This window comes from Melopsittacus undulatus, chromosome 7 (genome assembly GCF_012275295.1).
Source record: "Melopsittacus undulatus isolate bMelUnd1 chromosome 7, bMelUnd1.mat.Z, whole genome shotgun sequence".
Classification (NCBI taxonomy): Eukaryota; Metazoa; Chordata; class Aves; order Psittaciformes; family Psittaculidae; genus Melopsittacus; species Melopsittacus undulatus.
Window position 1 is genome coordinate 39907425 of NC_047533.1, and position 24887 is coordinate 39932311.

At 36.1% G+C, this 24887-nt stretch overlaps 1 protein-coding gene across 1 annotated transcript in view; it reads left to right on the plus strand.

Annotated features, from left to right (window-relative positions):
• SH3RF1 (SH3 domain containing ring finger 1) overlaps nt 1–24887 on the plus strand; it is an 81025-nt gene that overhangs the window by 35536 nt on the left and 20602 nt on the right. Inside the window, exons 3-6 of the mRNA XM_005145511.4 lie at nt 11798–12073; nt 13442–13537; nt 19309–19611; nt 20519–20629. Coding sequence (XP_005145568.2) covers nt 11798–12073; nt 13442–13537; nt 19309–19611; nt 20519–20629 — 786 coding nt within the window. The remainder of the gene's footprint in view (nt 1–11797; nt 12074–13441; nt 13538–19308; nt 19612–20518; nt 20630–24887) is intronic.

A 24887-nucleotide genomic window follows, 5' to 3' on the forward strand; every position in this document is an offset into this window, starting at 1 on the left:
TTTTTTTCAGAGGTAGTACTTTGAGTGGACTCTACTCTGATTTCAGGGAATGTTAGAACAGTAAATTGCTGAGCACATCTTTTTAGTTTTATCAAAAGTAGTACAGTTCATATGCTTTGACTGCTCCAAAATAAGAAAAATGTGTACAATAATCTATCACTTATTAAACTTGGTCATACATATAGCTGCTTGATGAAAATCCTTATATAAAGGTATCTATTTTTGTTTGTGACATGAACACATAAATAAAAACTGTGAGCAGATCTGAGACAGTAAATAGTATAAAATATAAATAATCTCCATTTGCTGGGGAAGGAAAATGATCACTTTGAGCTGGATGAATTATTGGATTGTTTCTTTTGTGTTTATGTCACAGACAAATGGAAAAAATTACTTTCCTTAACTATTCTAAATACTAGAGAGTAAAATAACCCCAAACTTGTATAAACTTGTTTTTCATAGATACAGAGACTGGTAAATTGCGGCACAAGTCTAAGAGAGATACTTCCGTTGCTGTTTTACAAAATGATTGCAAAGGTTTTGGAAATTTTGGAAAGGCAAAGGGCTTTTAGGAAAACACATAACAAGAACAGGATAGAATTGCTATTAAATTGTTGTTTGATGTGGAAAGGATGTATGTTTTGAAATAGAAGACTACTTTCAAGAAGCAACTTTCTGCATATAATACTCAAAGCTTACTATTTTGAGGCAGTGTCTACCAAATACAAAAAAGATGGGGGAAGATTTCCCAATGAAATCATCTCTAAACAGGGAGATTTAATCTGTGCTATGACAGCACAGTGATGATCAACTTGTTACTTCCAAATTACCTCTTCTTTCTGTGATGAACACAAAAGCAGTTGCTGATAGACAATTCATTTAAATAGTTTAAATGCTTGTAGTTTCTGTGGCACAGTGAAATCTGTTCAGTTTGTTGTAACCAACTAGTAATATATCAACAGTGCAGATGGACTAGGGGAGCAGAACTGCTGTAAGCAAACAGGAAATGACTAGACCTCTCTGGACCTAAGTTCTGTTAGTTTTTCAGTGGTAAAATACTGAGAGGTGGACAGATTATCCTTTCAAAAGGCTTGTAAAGGTACTGTGACAGCAGAGGAGAGTGTGGTGATGAAAAGTATGGCTAGGAAAAGTCTATGTACCAATTCAGACCTGAAAAACTCAAGACCTGTGGATCAGTTTTGTTTTCTACATTAATTAATTACGCTAAAAATTGAATAGTGTTAATTTGAACAATATGAAATGTGAAGCACAGTGTACTCTGGCATTGTGGGTACAAGCCTCTTCTAGGCGCAGAAGGCTCAGTTGCACCACACTGTTTGTCTGCTTTTGCAGTCTGGCTGAAATAATCGGTAGGTGCAAACTCCAGCCAGTCACTGCACAAGAGATAAATGTTGAAGTGGCATTCTTCTGGCTCACTCAGCTCATTTATTACACAGAAGTGCATACAGGAACATTTATCTTGAGGAAAAAAAAAAAATCATAATTTCAGCAAGGATTAGCAACCTTTTTAAAAGACCAACGAACTGCTTCAAGTAGAATACCATAAATATATTGTTTGGAAAAAGAAAATATTCCAGGAAGCTTTGAGGCATGAAAAAATTAAAGGATAAGTAAAAATGAATAGCAAACAGAGTTTGTCACTTAGTCTGTGTATGCAGCAAATGTGTATTTGTATATACTACAGTGATAGGCATGGGGCTGTTTGAATTCAGGATATTCAAGGAATTGATTCCAAAAGAATTTCAAGCAGGTGAGGGGGTTTCAGGAGAAGGAAGACACAGTACTGGTCCCAAATCAAGTGTAGCGAAAGTCCCTCCAGATTCTGGCAAGAAGAGTTTGCAGGGAGTACCTGAGAAGTATGTCTGACAGTGATGTGTTTGTTCATAATGTTTGATAAGTATCTGGACATTTACAAAACGGTGGAAGTGATGGAAAATAAACCTAACAACACTTTCCCAGCAGTTGGTGAAATATAAGATGCTACCTCAGATTTTTAAAATCCAGCTCAGATAGGAGAGCTGTGTGTGGTTACTCTTCATTGTAATTTTAGACCTTGCACTGTTTTGGTGGGAAGCACATTAATGCTTGATTAGAATGGAACGCAGAACATGTTCAGATAAAAAGTTGTGCCTGTCGACCTTGATAGGTTTTCATCAAAAAATGCAGCAACCTCTTAATTTGCAACTCTGTGTTTTCCCATTGCCCAATTTTTGGCAGTGAAGTATTCGAGAGATTAAAGGAATGTTTCTCCATGCTGATCTCACCAAGAGAAATCTTACCAAGTCACTCCCTTATTCAGAGTAATTTGCTGGCTTTGCTCCCTCTCTATCATGTTCAAACTCCTCACCATCAAAGCTCAGTAGAAGTTTGCTCTTGGCAATCTCCTTTTTCATTTATTCTTTTCATTTTTTTTTTCCATCTGTCTTCTCACCTGGAATTCCCTCACCTTTTCTTGGTGCAACAAGTAAACACATTAATTTTCACATCACAGCAAGGGAAGCTTATTTATGTTCATTTTCAAAGTGTGAAAACCCATAGAACAATACAGAGCATTACTCTTAAATTTTTAATGTTGTTGATAAACCTTCTGGAGCCTTTGATGTTTGTGTTAAAATATCAGCTCCCTAGAGCAGGGACAGAGCTTCCTGTGTTCCAGTGCATAAACCAAATGTTCCAGTCTTCTGCGCTAAGTAGATTAACTTTTTTAAAGTGAGCAAACTGCGTTTGGTGAAGTGATATGTAAAGTGGTGCTTCAAACTGCCCATCTGTGAGAGAATTCCGCATGTGGTCAGTAAAATAGATCTACTTTTCCAGCATTGATGGCTTAACTTAAATGCAGAAATGAAAGAGAAGATAGGTATTCTTATTAGCCATGTGAGGTCTGGTGGACAACATAGATACTTCTTTCTTGCCATTACTCCAGCGTAGCACAGCTCAGTGGTACCACATTAATTATGGAATCCCTCCTAGGTGTTAGCAATAATACCTTATGGTGTTATGTAGACTCCCTTTGATTTCCTTCTAATGCAGTGAGGTTTTGTGTTAATGTGTTAATAAGAAACAAAAAAAAAACACCAAAGATAACGTATTAAATAAAAGGAGGGAGGTGGTTGACCGTGTCCCTATATCTTTATTAAGTACTAAACATGCTGTAGAAATTCTCACCAGCTGTCATGAACAGTATGTCTGCCATACTGACTATACAGACTACAGCAAGATGTTGTTTTGTGAATGTTTTGTTGACTTAGGTTTTTTCCCCTTCTGGTGACTGATAAAATTTGTAATAGGGTTAGATGGTGGTTCAGCAAGTAAGGCAGATTCTGAATGATAACAGTTGCAATTATTGATGCTTCACTTGTTTGTGGAAGGGTCTGTGGCATCTCTAACTGCCTCCCACTATGTCAATGGGAAAGAAGAGTATTCTGAGATTGCATAAAAATTTATATTTAATCTGTATTTGGAGCTCAGAATGACACGTCTTGCTTGGGAATCAATTATTTTGCTCTTTAAGCAATTGCATATATGGCTTTTGACAGGAAGAATAAATGTCAGATAACTGTATTAGATGGATAAGTATGAAGTTAGGTAGCAGGAAAAGGATGTCAGAGATGTCCAATTTCCATCTTATGTGGAAACTAAAATGAAGAGTGAAAAGAGAAAACTACACAATAGCCAGTTGAGAATGAATTTGGGGAAAGAATTTAATGCTTGGATGTGCTCAGTATTGTTGGTAGTTTTCAGATGGAGGGGACTCTTCTGTACACAGTGTTTTGTGATTTTATGTTCATATAACAAACAAGCAAAAAAAAAAAGCAAGCAATATTTAAGAATCTGTATTGGCACAGGCAAGTTGTCACACTTCCAAAACAGATTTTGGGTGGGGAGCAAATAGTTACGGAAGGCATTTTACAGGATGACTAGGCAAAATGTGGTGTCTTCTTAAATACAAAAGTACTCATCTAGCAATTGGGTATTTTGAGCAGTTGAATAGTTCTATATTCTGAGCTTCAGTGATATATATCTTAGAAAATTACCTGAGACGTACTATTTCTGAGTCTTTTGCCAGGTCTTTGATAGGCTCTTAACCTGTGTGATTTATTATTTTTATTATTTACTTGCTGCTTTTCTTGCTAGATTTTTCCAATTTACTTTTCTGCAGCAGTGGGTCAGTATCTACTGCATCTATTTTCCATTTTCTAAAGTGTTCTTTAAAAAGATAAGATTAATACCTGTGAAGGTTTCTTGCACTTTCATAGGTGCATGTAGAGAAAGTGGAAACAGCAAAGCTTTCCAAAGCATTTGACCTACATTTGTAACTCTGAGATGTTCATAGGGTTTTCAATGTTGACAAACAGGATATGATTGGGAAACATTGAGTACATTTTAATATCCCAGCCCACACTAAGAGTTCATCAGGGATGTACAGTAGTTAGTTGAAGTTCAGAGTAGGACTAAGCCCACTACCCAGTCTCACAACTGTACTGCTTCTGTAGATGTCTGCTTGCCTCTTTGGAGCATGCAGTGTTCTGGCCTTAGAAATCATAGGTGATGTTACACGAAAACAGGATGCATTAGAAAGTACGCTGGTAGAAGAGTTTAGTTGGAATGGAATGAACTTATTCTGCATATGAGTTTCATGTGCCTGAAGAGATGTGGAGATCTACACTGCTATACAATGGCACTGGGACAAGAAAAAGTAAAAGTTTGATGGAGACATCAAATGCCTGTGAGCCATAACATGCCTAGAGAAAAACAGTGGGAATAGTAGCATTTGCAGTTTGACCAGTAGTATTGGCCAGTTTCTAAGAGCAGATCTTTAAAGGAAATGGTTGCTTTCAGAAAGAACAATTTTCACACAAGAACTATATAAACATCTTAGCTCTACATAGTGAAGACTTTAGTTTTGTTTAGATTCTTACAAGGATCTTTTGTTCAACGCAAGCAAAAGGTCCTCATGCTTTTTGGGTTTTTTTACCCATGGAAAGGAGCAATCTTAACCTCTCAAGTGTGTATAGTTAAAATATTTGGGGACATGTAGTGTGCAGGTTATAATTGTTTTCTCATCTTTGCTTTTTCCTAGTTTTTACTTGTTTGGTTATTTTGAGAGCTTAGTTTGGTGGAAAGTGTTCACAGTTTTCTTTACTTAACAAACCTTGGAAAGTAAGTAGTTGAGAACTTTGCATTTTGGATAGACAAAGAAGAGAAAGTGGCATTTTGAAGACACTTGGTTTTTAGTTTGAAAAAGTTTTCAGAAACACAGGTATTGCACAGAAAGGGACTGGGCTAAGTGCTTTTAGAAAGCTTTGTAAGTGTCCCTTTCTAACCTTCCGTATTATTAGTCTGATTGCTTAGGCCTTAAGGCAACATTTCTAAATTCCTTTCATTCTCCTGTATTCCAGCTTTTAATTCCAAAACAACCTTGTGGGAGACAGTTGCTCATACTTACATTAAACAAACTCGTATTTATTTCGTAACATCAGACAAGAGAAAAGAGCCAAAATGTTTTCTTCTAAAAGCTGTTAAGGCAGAGGAAGCAAAAAGGACTTTCATGAGCTGGCTACTTTAAGAAGGTCATTAATAGTTTCTCTCAAAGGAACACATAAAAATTGTTTATATGAGGACACAAGCTACCCTTGTATTACAGAATACAGGTTTCTCTTAGCTTGTGCTAGGGAGTTCTGCAAGTTACAGAGAGCAAAGTTAACTGATAAAGTCATCAAAAGAGTCAGGCAAAGGGCTCTACAAATAGTTGGAATTTCAACCTGTGTTACATGCCTGAAACCTGTTAATTAAAAAAGTATTCTGATGTGTTACACACTATTACATTTAGAGCTAGTACTGATGTTAACAGTTATCATGTATAAACATTAGAGAATTACCATAATCTGTGATAGTTAGCTAGTTGCATACACATTTTAACTTGATGGTTGAGTTAAATAATTATTTAAAAATATAATCCCATTTCTTTATTTATCAAGAACCTAGATTTTTTCCTGATTGCAGTTGCTCAGCTTTTCCAGAAGTATAATAAGTATATTGGCTTGATTGTGGTTTTTATCCTGCATCTGTTTTTTTTCCTGAAAGTAATCTTTCTTCAAAATGATTACTCTTATCTAGGTCATAGTTAAGTTACACACAGATGGGTTTCAAACCTGGTCTCTTTCATCAGGGTAATCTGGCTAGCTAGTTTCGATGCACAACTTCTCCTACTTTTATTAAAATCAAGAACTATGCCAAGCTGAGACTATAACCGTATTTGAATATGGCATTTCAAAACAACTACTTTTTTTTTTACAATTTTAAGTAAAATATTTGGTTATTTATGTATGCTGATAAAAGTGAGATTTGTTACAACTGTATCACTGGAAACTACTAGAAATTAATATACTTACCAACATCACCATTGCTCACTTCCTTTATCTGGTGAGCTGTCATATAGAAGATACTGTTTCACTGTATTCAGTAGAGCAACAGTAATTCATATCAGATGATACCAGGATTTGTTTTTATGATTATTAGGGCATACTGGCAACTTGATACAGCCTCCTGACATAAAAATATATTACGTCATTCAGATAGCATTAACCTCAGAGGCACTTTAACTAGAAATAATTTCATTTGCACTGATGACCTCTGCAGTCTTCCAAGATAGTTCTGATGGTAGAGGTATGTGAAATTGATTCCACTAACAATCTAGTGTCAGGTACAGATTAATAAAACTTGAGTTAGCCTTTCTTTGAGCAAATCTGACATAAATTGTATTGTTCGTAGATGGGAAAAATAAATGCAGGGAGCCAGCTTTTAACATTTGTCTTGGATTGTGGAGATATTTTGTGTTCTGGAACTTGGAAAGAATTGGGGGGACTTAGTTTCAAATGTTGCCTCTAGATAGGTGTGTTCTGCCAAAATGGAGTATTTAATTTGTTCAGGTGAAAGCAGTATACCTATAGCTTAACATAGGGAGCATGTTTCCTTTCTTTAGAAGGAAATCATACTGAAGGAAACACAACTTTTAAAATAATCAGTTTAAGAAGGTCTTCAGTGAAATATTCGTAGTGTCTCAAAATATGTGAAAATCTAAATGCAGATACAAAAAGAACAAAGAAAGCTACAACAAAGAAAATGGAACTAGACAGATTAAATGTCTTTAAATTAAGACTTAAAAACAGGTATTGGAGCCAGCAAGATGAAAGAGACATGAAAAAAATTATAGGTGCAAAAGGTTCTTGCATGTAGGACTGGACGGCTTGGTAAAGGCCAAAGAAGGCAAGAAAGCAGAAATACACATCAGCAAAAGTAATAAAGATGCATCTGAAAAGTTGGAGTCAAGAAGGTAACTTGACTGAATAGGAAATAGAATGGACTTAGAAGATTAAAAGAAGCAATGTTGTCTTTCAAAAGGTTTTTATGACTGGGAGTTTAAAGAGGAATTCTCAGGTATACCTGTAGCTACTGGAGAATGTATTAATGAAGAGTTCACTCAACCCAGATCTGCCTTGCAAACAAGTTGGCTGCAGCATATTAACAAGCTCCTTTTATTGGTAATGAAGCATGTCTTACAAGACTGGTTCTTTGGGGGACAGGGTGGGAGGGAGTTAGACTGATAAAGGTACCTCTGTAGCACTGGACTTTCTGTACTTAAATTGCTGTGTAACTGGAGATTTTTTGTAATAGTTTCTCATCTTGTCCAGGTTGTGAATGTGACTGATTTGATGTGGGATGTGCATGGAAAGAAAATTAAAAGATAGATGAAGAAAAATCATTTTTCTGTCTTTACTTGTAAGAAAATCACAAATAACTGATAATTATTAGAGATTCTCCTAGAACATGGATCAAAATGATCATAACTTCCAGTTTTTAGATATTCTGTAAAGAAAGAACTTATTTAGGAAAGCAAGGCATAAAAACTGTCTGAGCAGGCCAGCATTTTTAGGCTGACAGCACTTTGGTTGGGTACATAGACAGTTACAGAATTTGTTGTGTCTGTCCTACTACTAATACAAACAGTACTTCTGTACAAAGAAGGCTTCCTGGCCTCTTGAAGACACTCTGTGTCTAAGAACCTCAAAGAGTTGAAGACAGCATTGGTATTCTGGGTAAATTCAACTGGTTCACAGGGAAGCCCAGCCACTTCCCAGTCTTACATCCAGAGAACGGGGAATGCCTTGCTTGGAAAACTGACAATCAGCAGCATCGCACAGGGAAGTTTGGAAGGAAACAGAAATGCAGATGACCCAGTATCAGTTCCATTCATTTCCTTGGTAGGGGATTTACTGTTTTTGCTGCTTCAGCTTATTCTGGTTCTCCAAGTGCAATAAGTTATAAAGTGAACACAGTTTTATGCCAGTATAAGCATATTTATGTTTGGGCTTCTGCCACAGAAACTTTCAAAAGGAAATCAGATCTCACGTTTCTGTGCAGGCATAAGTTTCTCTTGGCTTAAGCTTATGAAAAATGCATACAGTTGCATAGTGTCCATTAAAAAAAATGAGTGAAGTTCGAAATAAGGTGACTGAAGACAAAGTATAAATCCAAAGAGAAAAAAATGGAAAGTGAAATCTGTAGGTTTCTAGGACACAATATCTGAGTTTGGAGAAGAAATTTGACCCAAGTCTCATCTATATATGTATATATCTGAGTGCATATGTATATGAGGCTCATACATATATGAATGCATATGCATTTTTTCATGTGCTTGTTAAGACATTTGTTTTGATGTTGTCATATATTTACTATTAATCTCATTTTCTTTAAAGCAATCTGGCATGTGAAATGTATGTATATCCATGACTTAGCTAAAAATGAATTTAAACAATTTGTATATCAGCAGTAGAATTAGAAGTTCAAATATTTTTGCAAAAAGATTTTGGTTATGGACTGAGGAAATAATTCTAAGAATCCTAGTTTTTGTGGAGTCTTTGAGTTTTATATTTTAATTTCCTAAATATTTTTTGTCTGGTTTTCGGTGTTTTTGGTTTTTTTTTTTTTGGTTGCTTTCTCAAAGAGCTGGCTGGGTAACTGGCAGCTGCAAACCTAAGGGTAGGCTGCATAGTTCTTTCTTCCAAAGCCGTCCTTTCATGTTTAGCCAAGTGAGAGACACAGAGTGAAATGTAAACTCCGGCTCAGTATATCCTCATGGCATTCTCTCCTGGTGAGCAGCCCGTGGGGCAGAAGGGGGGCTGAAGCCACCCAAGGATGCTAACCGCAACGGCCTGGGAGACACTGACAGTGAGCTGCTACTGCCAGGTTGCTCAGAGGAGGAATGTGAAGATGGTGCTCGAGGGCCCTTGATACCAAACCGCTGAGATGGTGCTTCTTATCCCACTGCTCCTTCTCTTTCCATCCTCACCCTGGGACAGAAGGAAAAGGCATTCACTTTCCTTCCGTTTAACTGTTTCCCTTTAATACCTGGCAGTCTGAGAACTAAGTCTGTGTTGTGTTTGAAATTACAGACTGTTTGAAATTACAGACTGGAACCATCTTTATTTCGTTTGATTTCATTTTTATTTTATTTTCAAGCTTTGCAGAAACTCAACCTATATACCAGAAAGGAACTTCCCATGAAATATGAACAGATGTTTGTACATTCAAGTGAAGGTTGTTTGTAGGAGGCTTTTTGATAAACCATGTCAATGCAGTATCAAGGTCTAACAATTAAATAATGACTATTTGACAAGTTTGATCACATTGGCATGATCTGCTGTGCTGGTACTCCTGGTTTGTTTTGGTTTTTAAAAAGATACTTTTTTTCCAACTGTATTTTATGCTTGCAACTAATCTTTAAGTTCTTCCTCAGTATAGGGACATAGAAAACTTTCTCCTGGGACAAAAGGGTGATTCCCAGCACTCCAGCTATTTCCTCCAGTGCTAGAGAGATGCATATGTCTTATAGTAGCCATAATTGAGGCCTTTTTCTACCAAATAATTCTTTGGCTCCTAATCACTGAAGGTCTGTAAGGTTGGGGTTTTTTTTTGTGAGTTTGTTGTTTGGGTAGAAATGGAAATGTGAGCAGCACCCCCTCTCTTGTGCAGATATGTGTTTCTTTTTGCTTCCAGCCATCCCTCTCCCCTCCAGTGCTCTCTGTGCTGGTCCTTACTACATTTATACCAGCTGCTTCCTTTGTTGTCTGTTTATTCTGCAGAGAGCATGGAGGACTCAAAAATACATCCATACAGTATTTTTTTCATTCTTCTGCTGTGGCCATGAATCTTCCCCTCAATCAGTTGGGGCCCACAAATTCTCTAGTTGATGTTTTATAGTCTTTCTCCCTATCCAGGTTTACTGAGAGTATGCTTAGTGGTGTACATTCTGCACTGTGTGAAGAATGTGATGGTCAAGAAAAATATTGTGTCAGCCTGAAGATCACCAGTTTTTGTGAACATGTGCTGATATAACAGTTTTAGTGACCATCACAGATACAGTAGAATGAACTGTGATTTTCCTGTACTCATCTATATCTATGCATATACATACTGTGTTCTTTAGACTGTTATAGAAATAAAATTATTAAATAAGCTTGTCTTTAAGATATAATTTAGCTATTCATGAAATTATTAATCTGTTTATAACATCGTACACAGAAATTAAAGATATTCAAACTCGCTGGATTATATTGAAAAACAAAATTTTAACTGTTGAATGTGAAATAAATTATCAAGTACTCTGTCTTCTGACTGATGAGACAAACTTGAAGTGGTAATTCCTTCTGAGAATTTCCTGGCATTGTGTGTGATATTGCAAGTGCAATTCCAGTTTACAGTCTGAGCTGGCAGAAGACTTGAGAGTCTACCATAGGGTAGATGTGGTGAATAAACATGCCTTTTCCATAAGGGATGGCACTAAAGATGTGAAAAACTCTGCTCTAGTTGACTATAAATGCTGTCTTTGCTATGGAAATACTGTCTTAGTAATGCAGGTTACTGCTGTTTACATCATGAAGCAGGTGAGCTCAGCTCTAGATATGAAAAGTTGTAGGGAAAGAGTTTTGAAGGCAGTAGCCCTACTAGAGTCATAGAGTTTTGTGGTTCACTCTTGTAAAATGTGGAGGCACAGACTGAGCAATTAAAAAGTAATACCTGCAGTGTATATAAGGAAGGATGATATAACATTATGTGGTAATCCTTCTGACATGCATTCAAGAGCTGCACCAATGGCCTGTAGTTTTCAGATATTGTGGAGGAATCAAGGGAAGAAAACCCAAGGAAACACACATTCAACAGTTCCCCCTCTTCTTTCCCTTCCCCCCCCAATAATTCTTTTCAATTGTGCTTTTAAATAAATGATTAAATTAAAAGGGTTGTTCCAGGATTAAATATCCCACCCTTAATAAAGCGAGTTTTGCTTTTCAAGCTGGAAAACACCTCCCCGATGCCCTCATCCTTCTCATTCTGTGCTTGCAAAATAGGTGAAGTGTGGAGAATATTAAGAAATGCAGAAAACTTTCCAGTTTGGATTTTTTTTTGTTGGTGTTTTGGTTTTTTTAATGCTTCAGCTTAGTGAATTAGTACACAAGGGTTAAAGTATTATGGATTTTTGCCTCTCTTTCAACATTGTAGCATTATTGGAAATAATGAAGTTTAGGGGCATGTTAAGACTGGGTAGAACTGAAGCTCTTCCTACACAATTGGATAAAATCAGTAGAATCATTGCAATAAAATAATGTGTATAATTTTACTTTCCAATTCTATAGTTTTATTCGTAGTCTCTCACAGAATGACATACAAATTGTATTTAGTAGTACTCATCTAATTGTAGTGATTTTATTTTTCTTTTCAGGGTGTACCTCAGTTACCATGTGCCAAAGCATTGTATAACTACGAGGGAAAGGAACCTGGAGATCTTAAATTCAGTAAAGGAGACATCATCATTTTGCGTCGACAGGTGGATGAAAATTGGTATCATGGAGAAGTCAATGGCATCCATGGCTTTTTTCCTACTAATTTTGTTCAGATTATTAAACCTTTACCTCAGCCTCCACCTCAGTGCAAAGCACTTTATGACTTCGAAGTAAAAGACAAGGAAGCAGATAAAGACTGTTTACCATTTGCAAAGGTAAAAACAGAATAAGATTATTTTCTTTTGATAATGTCATACACTTGGATAAGAATAATAAGACTGTTCTGTGGTCTTGTCTCTATGTTTTTTAGTGGAGCTGCACATATTCAAAAAGGTAACTCTGCAGGTATTTCTTTTATGTTGATTAGTTTTGCCCTGCTTATCTTCCTAAATTACATATAATTCCTCTCAGGTTGTATGTTTGAGAAGGCAAGTTTTCATAATTGCAGTAGTAATGTTCTTAATTGATGAGAAATAAGCTATGTTATTCATAAGTGTTCCATCTTCTAAAGAAACTCATTTTAAACTGTTGAAGTTGGTACTATTTTCAGTTTTGCATTTAGTAAGTGACATGTAGATACTAGACAAAAAGTACTACTCAGCTTTGGCATTCCATAATATTACTAATTGCCTTTTGGAAAGTACGATGTTTCCAATGTTATTTCTATTGTAATTAATTTTCTGTCATGCAGAGCATGTAATGATACGGAGTTTTAATAGGAATTAGAGCTGTTAATCAGTTTCTGATTCTTCAGTTTATCAAATTGCACAAGAATGCCACAAGAACAAATGCAAACTAATTGTTTCTATATCAATCGATGCCTATTAAAAATGAAAAGGATGGCTACAATTCTAAGAATAATACTAACGTGGACAGACAATGGTTATCACAGCACAAAACATCAATACTGTTGAGGATGATTAGCATTAGCTTGCATAGTTTAATTAACTTGTTGGCAAACTTGGTTACTGTTTTTTGGGTTTGTTTTCATTTGTTTTAAATCCCCAGTCCCGCTTGAGTAAGCATATGTTTCCAAATATTTTAACTTGCATATGAAGCAATTATGTATCTCCAGTATAAGCAAAAGCAATGTTGAAAGTGCGCATAAATAATTTTTTTATGTAATGTTCTCAAAACCATATCTAGTCCAAATGCTCCGTGTAATTGTGAAAGAAGTTGTATCATTTACCAGTGTTCTTAAGTACTTAAGTAGAAAAGCAATTGTCTAAGGAAGCTTAGGTAATGAGTCAGTTGAGAAGGAAAAAGGTTGTGCTTGTGTTGATTAATGCCAAGGACTTAAAAGAGGGCTGATGAATACCATGGACTGAACATAGCAGGAAGTCTGGCACTAAGCATGAAGTCAGATGGGTGAGATGAGCTGTGGACAGTTAGCTGAACTCTGACAAAATAGGGAAAAGAACGGCTGGAGCTGACTTCAAACCCAAAAGTGTTCCTGTTACAGAGTGCCTTCTCTGTGTTCTTGTCCTTGCACTGCCTTCTCTGATTGCTTGTGCGTTATGGAGGGAAATGAAATTAGAAGCTAAATTAGACCTGGGAGACATAATCACTGCATGTTCACACAGGATGATGTTCTGACTGTAATTCGCCGTGTGGATGAAAACTGGGCAGAAGGAATGCTGGCTGACAAGATAGGAATATTTCCAATTTCATATGTTGAGGTGAGTGAAGTTGAATACTTGGTAAGGTTGTGCCCAGTGTATATTTTATTTTCTAAAAATAAAAATAATTGGTACTCCTGATGATTGTGAAATAACCTGAGATATAAATACTCTTAGACCTAAAATAATCTGAGGTCTGAGTGCTTAGTTTGGGAAAGTTAATGACTTCAGCAGTTGAACAAGTGATTTTTACTTAGCTGTTTGATACCTGTTTTCATTGAATGGAGTTGGAACGAGAGCATTTGGAGGCAGTCACTGTGTTTTCTTGTTAATAGTGGAGTTGTGCAGTCAATCACAAACCACACTTAAACACAAAATGAAAGCAATCAGCCAGTCAGAGAAATAAAATAGTAGGCTTTGCACTGTCCCTAATACCTGCCTCTCAAAACTAAATCAGCAGAACTAGGCAGTCAAAGAACAGGCTGTTGGTAAGCAGGAAAAGCATTGATTTTTACATCCAGCAGACCCTTATTTTAAACATTCTGTATCTCCCTGTGTTTCTCATATATGATATGATAATTTACAGAAGTAGCAGCTGAGAAAGTTTCCCCAGCTTTTTAAGGTTTAATAGTTGAAAACTGTATTTTCTATATGGGAACACATAGGTCATTAAGAACTCTGTTTACAGCTGCAGCAGTTATTATTAAAGTTTGCATTACAGAAAGATACAGAAGATTGAAATAGTGTTTGTCTTTTTCTGATAGGTACCTTACCAAGTATCTGCTATGGATACTTGGTAAGATACACTTCTTGCACTGACAAGATTATATTTAAATGAGTGAGGCAGAATGCTGAAACTAAAAAGTAGTTTCCTGTAACTTGTGGGATGGGAAATATGTACCTCAGGTCACAGAAGAAGTGTGTAACCATACTAAGAATAAAGTGAGGTTTTTGAGTTGGATTTCTGAATGCCATGATGAGATGGGAACCATTAAAAAAATTACTCTGTTCAACCAACATAGAATTTATTCTTCTTAAAAGGGAAAGTATATATATCCATTTTTATAGGTTGGTGTAAGGACCTGTACACCTGGGGATAGGAAACGTTAAATGACTGAGAAAAAAAAACAAACAACAAAACAGCAAAACCAAAAGGGTTTCAACCTGCTTTAGTACAGTTCTGGCTTCAGTTTAAGAAGCTTTTAAAAGCCAATTTTAAAAGTTCTTTCCCGTGGCTATTCACTCCTAGCTCGTTGCAATTAATTGCCCCTTCAGCCAGTAAAGCTTTTTAGAACTAAATCACTTAACTTAGCCAAGTTAGAAAAAGCCCTTTCCTAGGGCTGCCACTTTGGCTAAGTAGCTCACAGCTCCTTTTCCATCTCCACAAAAGTTGGCAAAATAAAGATATACTCTTGAAAACAAAAATATGTTAAAGTAGTAGAAATACATTTCACTGTTAATGTTTTCAAATTCCATCAACTATGAAAGTGTATTTTCAGTGAACTCTTTTAGAACGAGGACTTGTGTACCCACATGCAAATCCCCACTAAAATGATTTGGGAAATCTGTAATGATAGATAATACCCAAAGAGATACTACAGATCAGGTAGGTGGGTTTTTTTCTCAGTATATACTAAACTGAAGCACATGCTGTGGTGAAGAGCAGTGAGATAGGCAGAAAACTGAAAACTATCAATTTGAATTTTGAAATACCTGTTTTCTGCGATTGTTCTGGAAAGTACACAGACAGCTGATACAACTGTTAAACTGTTCTTGGCTGTGTTATCATTAAAGACACTGCAGATGAGAAACAAGTATTTTTAATCTGACATTTTTAGTTCTATTTTGCAATTCTGTAATCATAACCTATTTTTTGTCATAATGACAGACACTGCCTTGTTAGTCCACATCCTCTGTTTTTCATTGGTTTTGGTTTGGTTTTTTAATGTGAATTATTAGCTGCATTTGCTGATAAAATCAGATATGTTGAAGACCATGAAAAACACTGAATCTGAATACAGTTGAGGACAACTTCTTACCTGGAGGAACATTTTATGACTCAGTGTTTCCTAGTTTGCTCTATTCATTTACATTTCTTTCTTACTAAATTTGTAGCAGTAATAAAAGCTAAGACCAAAGACATTCTGAGAGAATTTTTAATAATGGTTCTGTTGAAAGTTGGTTTAACTGACTCACAAAACATTCCATCTTTATCTGTAGACGCACAGCACTGTGAAATAGATACTTCTATCTGCAAATGAAAAATACATAATGCATACATGGCAAAAAAATTCTATTTTCTAAGAAGTGCTAAAACCAAGCAAACCCTCCAGTTTTACTAGAGTAAGATCTAATTAACATATGTAAATTACTAGACTTTTAACTGATGGAATTTCAACACACTTGCATTAAAAGCTGGTTGACCAGATCCTTACGCAGGGATGAAATCAAATGCAGTGAGTCTAGAAAGTGTATAATTAAGTTTGTAACACTTATGTTTATCTCTGCTTCAAAAAGAAAGATTAATCAGAGCTAAACAGATACTACTATTTTTCTGTCTAGAGTACAGTTCTGGCTATAATACACATTTGTTGGAAAACTTTGAAATTTTGATGTGGTTTAACACTTAGTAAACACACTCCAAATCTAAAAAGTATTTAAATTTTTACAAGTTATTCAGCACTCATACAGAACAACTAGAAAAACATTAATGTCCTGAAGAGGAAAAGAAAAATCAGGGAAAAGAAATCACTTTAAATCAAAATGTGAGTAGAAAATAATGACAGCTTTTGTTTTCCCAAGTTGGCATGAACAACTGGGAAACACCTTTGTATTAATCCAGCTCCTCTAGCTTTCTTTATAAACAACCTAATAGAAATGTAGGAAGAATTCCACTATAGTGAATATTTAGATTTTTTTTTTAAAGTTTATTGTAATTTTATCCAACTCCATCCATGAGTTAAGAGGACATTTTAATCAACGAGAACATAAGATTTTATGTACTTAGTATGTCAAGTTTAGTTTTTTTATTAGCATCTCCTCTTGCTCCAGACAGGAGTGTTTCAAAATATACTTGTCAGTTAAGGATAACATTTGCCTTAGTTCCACTAACTACTCCTTTGTTTCTAAGTATATGTGAAAGTTAAATGTTGTCCAGAAATTGGAACTTTGACTAATAATAATGTTTGTAATGTGTAAAAAATAATTCCTTGACCTATGGTGATGCAGTAAAATAGCATAAATAAAAACTTTGGATGAACATGGATAGAAAGATAGTTTGAGGGAGAAGATGAGGTTTTCACTTCTTTTCAAAAAGTGATGATATTTGAATTCTAGCTATCTACATGTGAGTGAAGAAAACCTGATTTGTAAACTAAATACAGTAAACCGTAAGAGATTTTAAAATAGGTCTTGTATGGTAGTCTAGTTGATAATTTCTCCATATGGCTGCAAGCAGGCAGAAACCTATCTGCTAGCCTCAACTCTTACTGCAGCACTGAACCATGGCTTCGTCTTGCCCCTGTTTGGAAAGTTACTCTGTTTCCCAGGTTTTTATGGGAAGGGACATTGGATTTCAGGCTACCTGTTACAGCAAAAATTTTGTTGAATGAAAAAAAAAAATAAATGTGAATATGAAAGTTAAAGAAGTTTCTGATCTAATACATCTGTGCAGGAAAACAGCTGACGTAGAAAATGTGGGAGCAGACACAGGATGTCTGCAGAAAGGAGTGCTGTCTTGAAACACGTCATAGCATGAGTGGGATGCATCCCCATGGTGATTTTGAATGGTTGCTAGCCATTTCATTGGAGAATGCATGCAAGTTCCTCTTTTCTCAAGGAAGAAGTAAACCGCACCTTGCAGAATATTCTGCCACTATTGCTGGCTTCAGGTTACTTCTAGAAGGCCAGTAATCAGTTCACTTCCATGTTTAGTTGCATGCTGCTGCCCTGTGTTTCCTTCTGTGCATAAAAAAGCTCAGTATGTTGCTTATAATTATATCAGACGAAACAATCCCATGGGCAAGCCTTAACTTTTCTCTGACAGGTTGTTCACTGTATGGAATACTCAGATTCTGCAGGCATTAGCAGCTTCAGGAGGTAAACAAACACAATTAGGTGTAACAGGTACCTTGGGGTGTTTTTAGCAGAGTGGCTTTTGGTTTTGTTTTTTATTCCTGGGTGATCCGTTAACTTTTTTTATTAGGTATTCTTGGTTAAGGGATGACTACTGTTTTTTTTTTTCTCTGATGTATGTGCAATTTGTGAACAGGCTTTTTGGAAAATAAAGGAGTAGTTTAGATATGCATAGAAGTGCTTGTAGCCATTGAATAAGATGTAATGGAAGACACGGGTTCTCAGGAAGGACAGGAAGAATTTTGATCTGAGGTGGAAAAAAGTACAAAATGCATAAAATTATTATTCTTTGAAAAGTGTGTGTTTTCTTCCATGATGAGGGATAGGACCCTAACAGATTGGGTAGCAGAGAAAGCTTTTATTTTGGTCTTATTTTCTGCTTGTTTAAATATACTTCTTCTGGCCTCCTACTAGTGATCTGTGATAAAATTGCGTTGTTTTCAGTGATCTGTTAAAGGTATTCTTGCTCTACATTTAAAATTTAAGAAATAAAAAAATGATTCCCTCAGTAATGAGCTTGCAGGTTAATTGGAGAAAGCTGTATGGTTATGTCTTCTGTACTACACAAGTAGTAAAAAATCATTTTGTCTGTATGATCCATGTACATTATTAGCAGGAAGGAAAAATCTATTGTCCACCTTTTTCTTAGGGATGTTTGCTACTGTGACATTGTCTTCTACCCTTCCTGGTTCTCTTCATCTGCCTTCTAAAGGACCAACAATAGGAACATTTATAAAAAAACCTACGTTCTCATCTTCATACCCTTTTCCAAATCCCCCATTATGCCATTCTTCCACTGCAGTATATTCTGAGTAGTTCTGATTCTTCAAGCATTTCACAATTTTTCTCTCTTACATCCTAGTAGGTTTTTGCATCAGCTCCTCATTGTTCTGGTAGTTTCAGTTTTGAACTTTGTTTCTTCTGAATATGCATGGAATTTCCTTCTGGAGCTCATCTTTCAAATGCCTTTGGAAACCTTTTCTATATTTAAAAAAATATGAATAAATACATTCTTTACTCTTTTGTACCACTTCATATATATCTACTTGTCCTCAAATATAAAGGAAAGTGTTCAGGGTATAAGCTGTTGTCATTTGTGGGAGCTGCATTTAAATCAGTGTTGATGATATAATGATTAATGATGTCTTATTTGTCTAGTAAAGTTGTGACGGGGTAAAATGCTACTTTAAAACTCTTCATAAACATAGTAGACATTTTAGTACTTGTGGAAAAAGGGATAAAATAAATACAAGAAATAACACACTGAAGAATAGAAATAGTACTTCCATGGTAACTAATTTCATTCTTTCATCCTGATGTTCTTCACGGAAGATTATTCCCTTCTTCATAATTGGCTACACTTACCCAAGTAACCATATTCATATTTAGTGGCACATATTAATATTAGTTAACTTGTTCAACAAACTGATGCTGGTGCTACTTCAGCTCATGAATAAATGAGAGTTCTGCCATTATTACTTCTAGTAGCTCTAAAAATTTAAAAAATACTTTGTGGAAATAAAGGGTTTGTGAAAAATGTAGTTTAGTAATGACTGATTTGTAGATTAGGGCGGTATGTAACAGTTTTAAGTTGCATGGTTTAAATTTTATTATGAATAAAAAGAAAATAGATATTTCTGTTATACTCAGGTGTTTTTTATAGATAAAAAATACTAATGTGTGGCTTTCTTTTGTAGTTTAACACAGCAGCCAAACAGCTCATAGAATTGGATAAGCCCTCAGGTTCTGCTGTTGACTCTGGGGAAGGTACCTCTGGGACAGCCCACAACAATTCAACCCAAAAGCACACTGATACCAAGAAAAACACCAAAAAACGTCACTCCTTTACCTCCCTCACTATGTCCAACAAGTCTTCACAGTCTTCTCAGAATCGCCACTCGATGGAAATTAGTCCTCCTGTCCTCATCAGCTCCAGCAACCCAACTGCAGCAGCCCGCATAAGTGAGCTGACAGGACTTTCCTGTAGTGCCCCTTCTCAGGTAATTTACATTAAATCAAACATAAATCATATGTGCATGTTTTTGTAATAACTATGAAGGCTTCTGATCTTGTCCAACTACTCAAATTATTACTTGTATGTGATTAGCATTAACGTACATTTTCAGAAAGTTTATCTTCCAGCATGAAAGCATTGAAGGCAAATGTTTTATAACGCTTCTTATACAATAATAGCAAGTATTTTTAGTCTCGTAAGCTTTTTTCTTTTTTGCAGTTGTTAATTTCATAAGTGCCACAAAGGTTTTTATAAAGCTGTGGAAACTAGAAACTGGAGTGATTTAATTTCTTGGGTTTTTTTTTCTAAATTTAATATAATACTAGATATTAATAAATCAATGCAAGTAAAAGCTAAGTTCAACTTGAAAATTACATGAATTCTAGAAATGTACCATATTAATCTGATTGTGATAAGTAGAAACATTTATCTGGCTTTATTTATTGTTAATCTCCTCAAAGCTTTTAGTTACAAGCTACAGTGGACAGTGGTTCATGAACATTTGTTTCACAGAGAGATTACATTTCAAGAAAAGAGGTAGTAATGCAGACTTTGAAGTGTTGGTGTCATTTTATATGAGCTGGTAATATGTTTTATTTGCATGTCTTTGGGATCTGACAGCCTTTTATGGAAAAAAAATGAAAACCAACATTGGTAAAAGTGTGTTTTCCGTGGCTAGTTCAATGTATTTCCAAAGTTTCTGAAACATGGGAGTGGGGAGGGGAAAGTGAGCAGTGTGATACAGTACTGTTTGTATGAATAACAAAACATTGGTTCTGAAGTTACAGATGAGTACTGGTGTTTCTGACCATGAAGCATACAGCTGTGCCAAAACCAGCTTTTATTAAACTACTCAGAACTGACCCTGCTGGGTGTTTTTTTTTCTTTGACAGGTTCATATCGGTACTACGGGGCTAATTGTGACTCCTCCCCCTAGCAGCCCAGTCACAACAGGACCTTCATTTACCTTCCCTTCAGAAGTTACCTACCAAGCTGCTCTTGGTGTAAGTACCGCTCAAGAAAACAGCCTTCCCATTGATTTTTGATCTGTACAGTCTTTTTTTTGTCTTGAGTTCCAATCCATTGATTTAAAATAATTTTACAGTGATTGTTTATGTGACAGACAATGGTATATATTGAACTACAGCAAAGGCATTATTGATACAAGAATGTTTGCATCCTGTCATGCATATCCATTTCTCCAGCTTTCCTCTGTCATTTTCCTGTAGGAAACACAAGAAGCACGCTTTCTTCCAGAACAGTGTTTCTTTTCAGCGGGAGTAGGAAAGAAGATATGCTGGGGGAAAGGTTAGGGGAAACAAGCAAGATCTTATAAAAATACATCAACTTGAGACTACAGCTGTCAGATATTTGTCTTACTTAATATTACCAATATTCTCTGAAATAAGTTTCAAAACTCTGCTTTCTCCTCATTAAGATGACTAGTTGTGTGTATGCCTGTGGCAGATGAAGAGCTCATCTTAGGTTCTTGGAGGTCAAAATGAAAAACTATTGCAAATGGCCATCTTTTAAAGGAAGGAATACATTGCAGTGCTCTTTCCTTTGGACAAAGAAAATAACATTATCTTCAAAAAGTGCAGGATTTCATTTTAAAAAGAACTGAAAATTATTTTTTTAAAGCTTTGCTTGTGGTAGGGGAGCTCTGGAATGCCCTAAATCTTACTGCACTTATGAGAGCCTGAGCTTAACTGCAGTTAAGATTGTGGATAGCAGTTTTCAGAGATATTCAAGGAAACTTTGTGAGCCTTTATTTTGATCATAGGAATTCTTGATATTCAGTTCTTGTTTTGAGTCCAAAAATTGTGCCTCTAGCACTGGGGGTGGGGGAAGGAGGGGGCAAGTGGTTGAATAATAAATCTCCACTTTAAATAAAAAATTACAAACCAAACATGACAACAAAAAAACTCCAAAAAAACTCAGCCCCTCCCACCCCCCCAAAAAAAACCCAACGAGGTACACATCCCCAACAAAAACCTCCCAAGACTTGAGCTTGTTTAGATGTCTAATTATCCTTGCAGTCTTTAAAGCAAGTAAAACATAATGAGTAGTTTTGCTTCTAAATGTGGTTGGTTTTGTTTTCAACTTTCGTCACTTGGATCATTTTACACATTTGTCTGCAAAATCAAAGGCAGAATTGTCAGTCTTCTATTATCAACCTTTTGTTGTTTAAGTAAATGCTTAGGCCTGGCTTGGTTGCAGCTGAGAGGTTACATTCTGACAGCTTTCTTTGGGACTCTAAGTTATGTTTTTTCAGTCCTTAAAATTATGATGCTGGTATTCTCTGAATTATCTCTAGTTTTTCCTTTTGGCATGGTAAGTGCATTCCAGAACTGGGTACAGTGCTGCATGGTCTTTCTCAGTGATGAAATGTTGATAGTATGACCCTTTTACTTTTATCCTGTTATTCTGATGTTTGGATCTTGAGAATTTGCATCCATTCCTTTGGCTTGAGTGTAGCAAAAGTTTATGTTCAGCTAAATATCCATCATGATCCCACAGATTTTCATTGTCGTTAGTGATGTACTAATTGTTCTCATCCAAGTAAATGTTATCTCACATTCCTTGTTCTTCAGAGAGATGACCTTATTATTGACAGTTATACAGATGCTATGCTTTTGCCCTCCCTTACACAGGCTGTGCTATAGCAATTCAGTGGCCTTTTATTATTAACAACTCCTTCAGTGTGTGGATCATCTGTGCACACTGAATGCTATGGAACCACTTAATAATCTCCTTACATTTAGATTCATATTTTAATGATCCAGAGCAGGAAGAGACCACTGGTGGTCATCTAGTCTGCTCAAGTGGGGCCACCTAGAACCAGTTGCCCTGGATGATACACAGACAGGTTTTGAGTATCTCCAAGGATGGAGATTGCACACAACCTCTCTGGGCAACCTTCACCAGTGCTCACTCACCCTCACAGTTTACTCATTCTCAAACTGAATCTCCTGTGTTTCAGTTTGTGTTTCACTGAATACTCCTGAAAACAGCATAGCTCCATCATCTTTGTCTCTTCCCTTCAGATACTACACTGATGAGATTCCCCTGAGCCTTTTCTAGGCTGAACAGTCCTAGCTCTCTCAGCTTTTCCTCATAAGAGAGATGCTCTAGTCCTTTGATAGTGGCTCTTCACTGGACTCTCCTTTATGTCTGTGTCTCTTGTACCGGGGAGCCCAGAACTGGACACAGTACTCCATCTTTGGCCTCATCAGTGCTGAGGAAAGGGGGAGGTTTGATCTCCTTTGACCTTGTGACAAGAGTCCTCCTAATGAAACCCAGGATACCATTGCCCCTTTTTGCCATAAGTGCACATTACTGGCTTATGTTAAACTTGGTGCCCACCAGGAAGGACCTTCAAGTATTTATTTTTTTACTGGGATATGAGGTGCACATCTACTACTAGAAACAATTAGCTGATTAGCTAATCCATGTAATCTTTTATACTTCTTTAATCTGGTCGTTCATCAGACACCTGTGAGAACTGACCAAGCAAAATCAGTTTTGTCATGTTTTGGGCTTTTAGGCAGAGTAAAAGTCTAGCTAACATATATGCTGCAAGCATTGAGCAGTTAATTTGATTTGTGGCTGAGAGACATTTTGGAGATGATGGGGTGGGCAGGATTCAAAGTGTCATTTCAGAAGTTCTGACAGGAGTTGCCTTTTTTTTTTTTTCTCAGTAACAAATACTTGTGTTATCAAGAATCAATAGTTCCTTTGAAGCCAACATGGAAAAATACTTTATTTTGGTGCTGGTGCAAAGTCATTAAACCACCTCGGGTGCTTTAATTGCATAAGCTTGTTCAAAAGCACTCTCACCATTGGTCCCCACAGGAATTAAATTACAGCGCTAAATGCACCATGGAGTAAAACTCCTGCCACATGATTGTCCTGTATCCTGGAGTGCTGGTTTCCTTTTGTGATAACCATGTTCCTGGTTATGTTTCCAATTAGGCATATAATTCCCATTGAGAGTCTGAATTATTCTCTGCCACCCTCTTTAAAAGCCAATAACCTTCTGTACATAATGTTCTGTTTCTTCTTGACTTGTTTTCAGCATGACTAAAATACAAGCTGGCAGCTTAGGCTAGAGTCAGGTTGTTCTTGTGTACTTTTATTGTAGATGGTATTAAATGATGCAGTTTATAGTTACAGGCTGTGAAGTGTGTCTTTTAAGTCCACTTTTCCTCTTGCTTCATGAGCTCTTGTTTTAAGTTCAGAAATGTGCAAAATGATTCTGACAGGTCAAGAGAGGAAGTCATGTTCTTGTTTGTAGATGTTCCCCTTCTGGAAATGCTCTCCGTGACATTCTGAGCATTAATTTTAAGCTATAGAGCAGTTGTGGTTGTATGATTTAATACATCAGAAGTGGTTGGCTTGAGTCCTTTTGCTTTTATAGTTTTTGCTTTTTTAAATATAAATTCCTGTATTTCTCTAAGCTTTTCAATTTTGGCTTTTACTTCATTTCTGAATACTAAGTAATTGACAAGGAAGTTGGATTGGAACAGGGAGGGTTTCTCTTTAGCATGAAGATGATTTAATTGGATCTTCTTCCTGCCAGTCATTTTGGTACTTATAACACTAAATTAATAATTGATTATTCTTTGAGAGCAAACCATTTATACAAGTTCTTTTACTTCTTTGCCAAACTAAGATTAAGGGAAAATGAAAAAAAAACAGAGGGGATGAACATGATTCCTCATCAGTGAAGAAGAGAAGGATATATTCTTTTATGGTAGTCCTGAATTTATGCAGCTTTGCTACATTTAGATGTCCTGAATCTAGAAGCAAAGGAGAGCTAGTTTCTTCTCTTATCTTCTTTAAGAAAGACAGCTTTTTTTATTGTTAAGAGGAAGTATTTTGAGCTGTCTTGTTGGGTAGCAAGTTTCTCTAAGACAGTTGCGATTAATTCCTAGAGGAGCCTGTGAGTCATTTGGCTGTGTACATGTTTAGGATCACATTTTCGTTTTACATTGTTATTTTGGGAAATACTATGGTGGTTCAATAAATGCCAATTTTATTTTGTCCATAATAATGTTTTGTAGATGCTATTTGGTATCAAAAGTTTTATGAAGTAATTTACAGATTTGCATCCAAAATCTACACAAATAAGACTTAGGAATAAGAGCATTTTTGTCAAGTTACCTTCCACACCGTCTGCCTCATGTATCATTTAAAGAAATTTGCATGCAGAAAACCTGTGATAATTTAAAGTTTTCTACAGCAGCAGTTCTTTCGCCA